At 40.6% G+C, this 10,000-nt stretch overlaps 2 protein-coding genes across 7 annotated transcripts in view; one reads left to right on the plus strand and one right to left on the minus strand.

The window, feature by feature from the left end:
* LOC137996964 (somatostatin receptor type 5-like) overlaps positions 1-2,693 on the plus strand; it is a 4,046-nt gene extending 1,353 nt beyond the window's left edge. For all 3 annotated transcript variants that reach the window (XM_068842626.1, XM_068842624.1, XM_068842625.1), the window contains exon 2: positions 1-2,693. This exon is cut by the window's left edge. In XM_068842626.1, coding sequence (XP_068698727.1) covers positions 212-1,147 — 936 coding nt within the window. In that variant the 5' untranslated portion in view covers positions 1-211 and the 3' untranslated portion in view covers positions 1,148-2,693.
* Positions 1-10,000, minus strand: part of LOC137996962 (intersectin-1-like) — a 71,640-nt gene that overhangs the window by 11,891 nt on the left and 49,749 nt on the right. For all 4 annotated transcript variants that reach the window (XM_068842622.1, XM_068842620.1, XM_068842621.1 and 1 more), the window contains 7 exons: positions 8,796-8,963; positions 8,329-8,400; positions 7,585-7,731; positions 6,708-6,756; positions 6,515-6,587; positions 5,423-5,505; positions 4,922-5,005 (listed from right to left, as the gene is read on the minus strand). In XM_068842622.1, the coding sequence (XP_068698723.1) occupies positions 4,922-5,005; positions 5,423-5,505; positions 6,515-6,587; positions 6,708-6,756; positions 7,585-7,731; positions 8,329-8,400; positions 8,796-8,963 (676 nt within the window). The remainder of the gene's footprint in view (positions 1-4,921; positions 5,006-5,422; positions 5,506-6,514; positions 6,588-6,707; positions 6,757-7,584; positions 7,732-8,328; positions 8,401-8,795; positions 8,964-10,000) is intronic.

The following is a 10,000-nucleotide window of genomic DNA, read 5'->3' on the forward strand; positions in this document are numbered from 1 at the left end:
CAATAATCAGAAATTATAGATAAAGCAAGAAGGAAAAAAGTGAAACTCTCAGAGAAAACGAAAACTACGTCAAGTAGACTGACAATAGAATACCTGTCATTCTATGTGGGCGCACCGACAACTGGGCAAACAAAACCAAAGAGGAAAATCACCAAACGGTGTCAAGGAACTTAACATGGTTGCAACGCTGAGCCATGAACTTGAGATTTGAATGAAAAGGTTCCGGAGAGTGTCCAAAATGCCAATGGACACAGCTGATATTGTACTCATCACTGCGTATTCCATCGTGGTGCTTACCGGCATATGCGGTAATTCGTTGATCATTCATATTGTTCGCACAAGGCGATGCATGCACTCGGCGATGAACTTCTTGCTTGTTAATCTCGCCATTGCAGACCTACTAACTCTTTCCTTGTGTTTGCCGGGGAAGCTTCTCTCCTACATTCCACATCCGCCAAGCAATAGCCTTGAAAATTTTTTTTGCAAGTTTATAACTACACACCACGTTGCTGGAATAGGGATGGTAGTATCTGGGTTTACGCTCACCCTGATATCGGTCGAACGCTACAAAGCGCTCGTGCGTGCAATGGACAGATCATCGCGGCGACTAAACAAGGGAAATGTCATCTACGCGATCGCTGCAATTTGGATCTTCGCTATCTTGTATGTGGTCCCTCTTTTTCTCTTTACCACGTACGATGAAAAGCAAAAACGTTGCATGACATTTTGGCCGATTTCTTTGCCACATGGTAACCCTTACTGGATCCTGCTAGCTATCATAGTCCTTGCGTCGTTTATTACCATGTTTGTTTGTTACTTCAGCATAATCAAAGGACTGTATTTCACTAATACAATTTGCGGTTCAAACGCTGCAAGAACACAAGAAGATGCCGTCGAAAAACGGCGAATCGTCAAGAGCCTATTGATTGTCTCAGTGGTGTTTGTCCTATGTTTATTTCCTTATACATTCGCCACTGCCACCAACGTTCCCCAACACACCGCGCTTTACAGCGTCTCTTATCTTTTGGTGTACTGTAATTCAAGTATAAATCCTGTTGCCTATGCCGTTGGAAGCGCGAATTACAGGACAGCGTTCAGGGAGGTTTTGGCGAAGATGAAACTTGTTAGTAGCACGCGGAGGAGTTAATGAACTGGATGACAGCAAGAGTTCTGTTTAGTGTCCTTCGGTTTTTTCTGAGAGGTCGTTGGAGACGAACAAATGCAAAAGATCAGGGAAAAAAGAAAAGGAGTTGGAAGGTATAAAGGAAATGAAAATGTTATTTCTAAATCTTGCTCAAGCAGTAATTTCCGCCTTAAAGCTGATACGACCGCGAACGTCCCAAAGACATCGCTCTCACAACGATTTCTGATAATTGAATGCTAAAATTGTTCCCAGAACGAAAACTAACTTTGTCATCGCGAAAAGGAAATAATGAAAGATTAAATTAAATAACAAATGATTGACTGGTTCGAACTCTCACGTTACGTTGAAAGCATTTTGTTATGCCCACTGATCTGCATGTTCTTGACACAAGTTATTCAAAACTGACTTTTTCCTGAAAGCTCCAGTAAAAACCCCAGCGTTTTAGCTCCAAGGCCGGGATATTTATCTTAAATCTTAACTAATATTATATATTATATCAATGCAAATTTTTCTTAGCGTGAGAAACGATAAAGCAAAAATGCGAAAATCCCGGTGCCGCCTCATGTAAAGAACAACAGTTTCATTTCAAATGTAAAAAGCGAAAAAGAAGCCGAATTTGATTAATATCAGGGAAATGCTCTCGGACGACTTTTCAAAGGACTGCCTTATTCCTTTAACTGGCGCGGTTTCTGTCAAGGGATCAATATTTTATCTTGTGAATTTGTGAAACGAGAGAAGAAAAGAACAGCTGTCAAATGGATTAACACAGCCGGCGTAGATATTTTTTTTTATTGCACCATAAAAGCGTTTGGAATTGGCTAAGAAACAAAGGAGCGACAGAACCAATCATCTAAAGAAACGGGATCGTAACCTTAAATACACACGATATGTGTTCCGGCCCAAAGTGGATCTACTGACATTGCACGTTCATAAGTACTGCGCATATTGTGTGTCAATATTTATACATTGGTCAAATTTGCAACATTGTAAATAAAGCGAAAGTCGATCATACACGCTAAAACAGTTCTCAAAACACATAAGAGAAGTTGTGAATGACCCATAATTATCTCTTTGCGAATAAGCGCGCGCATTCCGAGAACATGGCGAATTTTGTTTTTTGCATCTACGATACTCACGATAGTAATGTGCAATGGTGTTTTACTCTTAAACGAGCACGGTGACCTATATTTTTTATTGCATCATCTTGGTGTACAAATTATTCCCTTTATATCGAAAAAATTATAAAAAAATTTATCGGAAGGAAAAAAAGATATCGCTAAACCGTACACAAAGCCCCTTACCCAGGGACGTAAATGATGATCTTGAAAACAATGACTCGAGAAACGTTTTGAGTTGACGTTGTTTTAAGCAGAGTTAATAGAGAGAGTCTCCCTATATTAACTCTGTTTTAAGTTGAACGATTTTTCCATGAACTATATAAGACAGTGTTTCATATGCTCTAGACTTTCTACCTATCAGGTGTTTTTTCAAGTGTTACTTTAAAAACCCTTTCGTTTAGCTACCGCAAAATGTACCCTCAGCCGATGAAATAACGCGCGTCATTAGTATCAGTACAAGCATCAATGGGGTAAGATTGGCCCATTATATCTCTTGCGCAATCACTGTGACTTATCTTTTTTATTGCAGTTCTCAAAACAGGGATTAGTAGGGAACACTCAGGGAAAGTTTCAAGAAAATCGTTCGACGACTTTCTTTTCTGAGGAATCACCTTTAATAAATGGAAATGTGGACATTCTTTGTCTACTTGATCAAAAGATATTGCTAATGAAAACTCCTTTAATATCGTTTAACAAAAAAAGAACTTATCAAGGGCTCCAATAGGGGTTAGAGGCTCAACGTTCGTTTCAGAAGGTGAAAGATGTCGCTTTAAGGGAACAAATAAGCGGTGCCAGAGTAGGACTTGATGGTAGACTTCAAACTGGTTTAATTCTTACCTCAATGCACCTCGACAACCCGGAGTCAACTTAGCCGTCTTGCCAACGAGCTTCATATACTTATGTATCCTCGAAAACTGGCGCTGACCTTCATGCAGCATAAAATGATTAATTCCTTTCCAAAATGGAGGCGGAATTTTAAAGTTTCAAAACAAAACTTTGTAGTTTCACTGCTAAGTAGGTCTTGGTCATTTTTCCTTTTGTTTTCTTTTTCGGTGTTTACTGTACGAAGACAAAGCGTCCACTCAGAAAATATGTACGTCATGATGAACGGTGGTTTTATGAGGCCCAATCAATCACGTGAACAGCAGCCAAGCGTTTTTTATCCGAAAGAGCGGAGGACTGGTTTGTGACACCAACACAACTGCCGGTGTTTAGGGAGACCAATTAGGTCGAATGACGTCACATTCAGAAGCTCTATAGTCACAAAGACGACAGTAAACGTTTTGGACCTCGATCTTACCTTGTACATTTGAAGTTTTGTCCAAATTTCAGATATATTTAACAATTATTCCATGAGCCCGCGTTGGATACGAGATGGCGACTACAGGTCGAAATACAAGTCGCCCGATTGACCGTAAAGACACTAATGCCTTATCAAAGTTCACGGTTTTCATCTCGGAAAAAAAGAAGCTATTAAAGCAGCTTGCTTTCATCCTTACTACCGTTTTCGCATAGCTTACACCTATCCACTCTGTAACGCTCAAAACGATGACAAAAAATGTGATTCCAAGAATGTCCCACGCTTCTTACGTCATCGTCTTAAAAAGAACGACTTTTTGAATATATAAACTTTCATATGTTTGAACTGCGTAAAACACATGAAATGAAAATTAGGAAGATCATCCCACTTATGGTGACTGGAACCAGTTTCACTACTTTTAAGAGACCTTCTTATTAGAAGGGTTATAATAATATCGTAAATGGTATAATATCATATCATAATTAAGAAAAGTACGTTCGTCCGGGTGAGTGTAGTCCTGAGAAGGACTGTTTGAGATGACATTGACTGACGTTTCGACAACCTAAGTGGAAGTCATCTTCAGAGTCAAATTATTTGTGTAACGTCAGTAGATAGTGATACTATAAAAACTCCGGTCGTAGATGTCATTGGTCAACTTATTCGTGATGTTATATGTCGACTGTCAGTTGAACCTAGATGTAATTGGCTGTGAATTGGTGCACTTCGATCCGTCTATAGGTCTACGGTCTGTACGTGTATCGCAGAATACGTGGGGCAGTGCTGTGATAGAGTAAATCAGTGTGTTCTTTGTCTGTTGTTGATGTAAACGATGAAACGTTTGTAGGGTTCGGGAAGTTGTATTGTTTAGGGTGTCTGTTCTAAGTTATTAAACCAGCTTTCCAGTACGATCCGTTGGTAGTAGTTTGTGCTGTAGGTAACACATGCGGAAGAGTCCAAGTCGATTCTGTGGTTTGTCTGTGGACGGTGTTCAGCAATGTTATCGTTGATGTCACCGTTTCTCGTCGCTCGTCTGTGTTCAGTCAGTCTAGCGTTCAAATTTCTGGCGGTCTCATCGATATAAGTGGCCTGGCAGTCACAGTATTTGATCTTATAAACTGCTCTTTGTCTGTCCTTAGGTTGGTCTTTGTCTTTGACGTTAGTCAGAAGGTAGCAATTTCGAGGTACGAGCGGCAAAACATATTTTGCTAATGGTGGGGAGATTAATATTGTGGACGATAAATATTTGAGATTAAGTGCACTTTGAGTAAGACGTATTTATGTTATATCGGAATTCTCTTACAAACAGCTGCTTTCCCTGATTTCAAATAGGTGGATTGACACATATAATTTAAGGCTCACCATTGGGATCCGATGCGATCAAATCGACGCCCTCGATCAAAGTGACTTTGAGTTTTCCTATTCCAAGAGTCCGGAAAGATCGCGCTAGGGATCAAAAAATGTAACAGAGTTTTAAAAAGCCATGAGTAAATTATATCATTACATGGCACAGCCCCTCCAAGAAACTACGTACAAAACTCTTTTTACAGTAATTTCCCGCTTGACCTCATGTTCGCAGAACATTTTTTTAAAACTAAAAATGTTTTTAAAACTATCATTGAAGAGCAACGCTATGGCTAATCCCGTTGGGCATGACTGAATAATTCTAACTACTCAGGGTAAGCCACAGCCGCGGCTTTGCTCAGTCTTCAACAGTTTTAAAAACATTGATGACACAGCAGGTAATTCTGGTCCCAATTCCTGAACACCTTATCTCCCCTCCCCTCCCCTCCTCTCAATCCCACATCTTCCCCCTCCCTTTCTTACCCTCCCCTTCCATCGAAAGACGTGACCCAAACTAACCTCTGTAAGCTTTCTGCCTCAGTTCCCGCTCGGTTTCAATATACGTCTGTGACGCTTTTTCGATGAACTCCAACCATCGATTTCTATCAAGCAAAAGTAAGCAGAGATAGGGTGGGTCTTTGCTGTGTTTAAAACCGTCTTTACACTGGCACAAAAATCTGGCACGGCTCTCCGAAATCTCGTTACCGTACCGATGTTTTTCGGGCACTGCACGCTAAATTTTTCGTGTGCAAACAGAACAAATGGAGTGCGTATTAGGAATCCGTGCCAGAAATTATAGGAGTGCCAAGCACATCTCTTGGAGGTGTGCTCGGCAATCTCAATAAGAGGTTTTCACGTGACGTCATCTCCGCCATGTTGGTGGACGAAAAGAAAAGATCTCTCATTAGCTTCTTTGTTCGTCCACCAGAAGTCGTACATTTCTCTGTTGTCATTGGTGTCCCTAGAGGTTGGTTGAAAACGTCTTATATTGATACCGTGCCGCTATTTGGAGTGCCGTGCTAATTTTCTTTGCCTGTGTAAAAGGGTTTTAAATTTCTTTTTATCAGCATACCTATGTGAAAAAATTAACATTAGCTTATGGGATATTTCCTTAGAATTTTATCATTATGTTTGTTTCTATTTTCCAAGTAATTTTTAAGCATACGCAGTTCTCATAATTTTTTAGCTTTAGGATAGTTTTTGTCCTATATTCTTTTTATCACATAATCGTAACTTTTATTTGTAAATTTACGCAATTCAGCCTTAGTGGGCTGCTATGCAAATATGAAATATGCCATCTATCCATACGAATTAAGAATAAGTCCTACCGAACACACCCTTCGATTATCACTCACGCTTGAAGAAAGTTGAAAAAGGCGGTACAGCAATATGCTCAAAATTCACCACCAAGCCTCGTTTGCACAAAACTATTCACATCATCTGGACATGCGATACTGTTCGCACATGGGTATTCTTTACTAGTTTGCTCCTTTGGGATTTAGCTTATGCTAAAATTTACAAGTTTGATTTTCGAATTCGAGGCTTGGTGGTGACGGTCATGCTTTTTTGAGGTATCGAGTACAGAAGACCATTCGCGACGACGAAAGTTACCTTTCAGATTTCGATTCTGCTCGAAAGGAGTACGGCTGATCAATGTGCGATAAATGGAAGACGTAGTCGTCAGCTTCAAGAAAGAAATGGAAAATAAGATGAATAATTTTCTTTTACGTCCACATCTACAACAAAATAAGAACGTTTCTCAAGTCAACCTATTACAACTCCAAAGAAAAATTCAAAGACCTACTGTTTACTTCCTGAGTCCCTTTGACAATCACTTCATTCAGGATCAAGGGCTGAAAGGAAAGAAATAAAAACAGTTCACATTTAGTGAGGGCTTTGATTAAGACATACGCTTCGGACAGATTCAAGCCTTGGGAAAGAATCAATTTCGTACGGTTTTCACGGCAAACGTTAAGTCTGCGTGATAGTTTCGGCCTAAAAAATTTGAATAATTTAATCGGTGGTTCCCTAGACTTGCTTAAGACTTGATTGCTCGGCCCAGTTCAACACAAAACACGGGATCCTCTAAGTGTGTAGAGAAAACGAAGCACCATCCTTAATCCTTTAGAATAGACTACCAGAATGGCATAAGAACTATACGAAGACTTTCACAATTTTGCCAGACAAAAGCGGTCCGAGGTATAAAGTAATTTTAAGTACACGAAGCGATTGGCTTAAAAATTTCGCACCACATCCTCAAAAGTACTGGCCTGCGTAGCTGGCGGGATGAGGGACCTTTAGATCGGAGGACAAGGCGGTTTTCCGTGCTGAGCATGCCCATAAGGTTTGGAAACCGACATTTTTCGAAGTGCGCGTGCTCAGAACGAAAAACTCGTACTCGTTGTCGTCATCCGATCTAAAGGTCCCTATTGTTGGCGCGGGAGGCAAATATCGAGCGTCAAAGCCGCGTGGAGAATGGGGAGGAGCGCTGCAAAATCCCGCCAGCTACGTAGGCTATAAAAGTTCTCGCATGCGTTTTTCCGTGCTTGCGTCCTGATTGGCTTTGATTGATTGTCTCTGCCTGTTGTGGTTGGCTTTTGCTTTCGTCCCACGGCACTTGAATGTATGCGAATTTCCACAATAAAAACCGCGGTTCCTCTATGATTAGATTAGCAACATACCTTCCTGTATATAGAGTACATGACATCTTGGTCATTGAAATCGAAACCAATTTTTTTGGACAAGCTACCAGTAATGGAGCTTTGAGGCCGGGTCAACATGAGGAAATCATTAAACAAGAAAGCTTTCAGTTCCTTTCCACTTTTGACCTGCAATTGTGAAGGACAAAAAATAGTGACACAGGAACTTATGGCTGTGCCTTCTCTAACCCGAGCATTTTAAACCCAGTTAAGTGAAACAAATTGACCGGCTTTGAAAGTCGTAACTACGCTGGGCCCCCTACCAAAAGATTGCCTTAGGGAAATTGTTTGGGTTGCACTTTGATTTACCCTCCAGGCAAAAATCTTTTCGTTACGTGATCACATTGTCCTCAAAACCTCACGTTTGGTTATTTCACGTCGTTGTTCGCGGAGTACTAGAAATAAACGAACAATGCATGGCGCATGCGTGACACAATTACTTTTCCTCGTTAAAACAATGATATTCTTGCTTCGTAGCGTTGCCATAATAGGAAGTAGTCGTTGTTGCAAACTAAGGAAACCGTTACTAGTATGTGACTGTCAAGACCGTTTCATACAATTCCGGTTCAAGAAAAATGGTTTTAGCAGTTAATGATTGCTCAGTGCCTAATAGGACCCCTATAAGGCGAGGTCTTTATTTGCTAATTCTTAACTTACGATTACTTGTACTTACTGATAGAATGCAGAGAAAGAGTAACCGAACATAAGATGATGCAAGAAGATTACCTTCCAAAGTGTTCCGGAGTGAAGAAGTTTTCGAGGTCCAAGACAGTTTGTCGTAGAATTGAAAATTAAACGCTGCAAAAATAAAGTGATGCGAATAGTCTGTGGCAATGCGTCTTTCCGGGTACAACGGGTCAGTAAAACAAGTGTTTCCAAACGATCCAACAATACTGATTCAACCGGGAGTTGTAAGGTGCGTTAACTAACATTTTTCGGTGTACGAGGATAGGGGAAAACCGGAGTACCCGGGGAAAAACCTTTTGGAGCAGAGTAGAGAACCAACGAACTCAACCCACGTATGGCGTCGAATCCCGGGCCACATTGGTGGGAGGCGAGTGCTCTCACCACTGCACCAGCCCTGTTCCCCCATTCACAAGCCCAGCTCCCCTATTCACAAGTTCCAAGAAAACTGTACAATAACAGCGCTTTATGGATGAAAACCAATCCGGCCTCCCGTCTGCGGTACATACCTCTCCAATACTCTCCAAGTTGACATGGGTCTGTAGCCACTCCAGTCGATCCGTGTTTTCTTGGTTGCGAACACCTTCATTCACTTGTTGACAGAGTTCTTCAGCTTTTTCCAGCGCAGTTTCTAAACTTAACCTGTCGAAGTGATTCTCGGGTGTGTATTTCAAAATCTGTGGTGAAAGAGAAAAAGAACAAATAACTGAATAAATAAATTTCCCCTCAATAAACTGCTGCCACCAAAGATGGAATGCAAAAATCGAGGCGTTTCTCCTCAATCTCTGCCCCTAATCAAGTCTCTTCAGAACTGTCCGTAAAAGGGAACCTCCACCCCGAATAATGAATATTTTTAAACCGAACAAAACAATGTTTGCTTTGCAATCATATTTGATCGACGATTTTCTCCAAAAAAGTGTTTGTTTCGAAAACAAATGAATTCTAGAATCACTTATTTTCACTTTCAAATGTACCGGACACCGCCATCTTGAATAACTGTGACGTGTAAAGTTTGCCCTTAATGTTTGCACACGCGTGCGGCACGTCACAACTATAGAACTCATTCATAATGACGGCCTAATAAAATATTCTGTTCTAATGCTAATACGCCTTTCTAGTCTCGCTACGACGAACAAATTTCAAAGGGATTTATGTTTCAAAATGAGGGTAGTAGGTCTAATTAACACAAATACAAAGAATGTAAAGGTGATCGCCATTTATGAAAGTGGTTTATTCAAGATGTCGGCGTACGGGTAATTTGAAAACCAAAACAAGCGTTTATTTATTTCAGATACAAACGCCTTCATTGGAAAAAGTTTGAACACTTCAGTTTTATTCTTAACATTATGTTCTGTGGTTTTAATTTATTTCTTGTTTCAGTGGAGTTCTCTTTAAATATGAAGACGCATTATAAAGGCGTGTTACCTTAGGCACATGCGCGGGATTGGTTTGTCAACCAACAGTGCACGCATGTAGAGCTCTGTAAAAAATTTTCCCATGAAAAAGCCCCTAATGGTAATGTGTCCGCAATGTGTTGTAACACGTTATCTGTCATTCTCTTTCTTAAATACCCAGTCACTTTTCTCTCCCTGTAAATATCTTTTCGGGGTTCCGTTTCTTTATTGCTGCTTGTTGATCGCCATCTTAAATAACCAAACAGGCTTGAGTGAATTGGAAAAAAACTGAGCCAGAAGCGGCCCCTTTCTGTGCGTCT

This window comes from Montipora foliosa, chromosome 3 (assembly GCF_036669935.1).
Source record: "Montipora foliosa isolate CH-2021 chromosome 3, ASM3666993v2, whole genome shotgun sequence".
Taxonomy (NCBI): Eukaryota; Metazoa; Cnidaria; class Anthozoa; order Scleractinia; family Acroporidae; genus Montipora; species Montipora foliosa.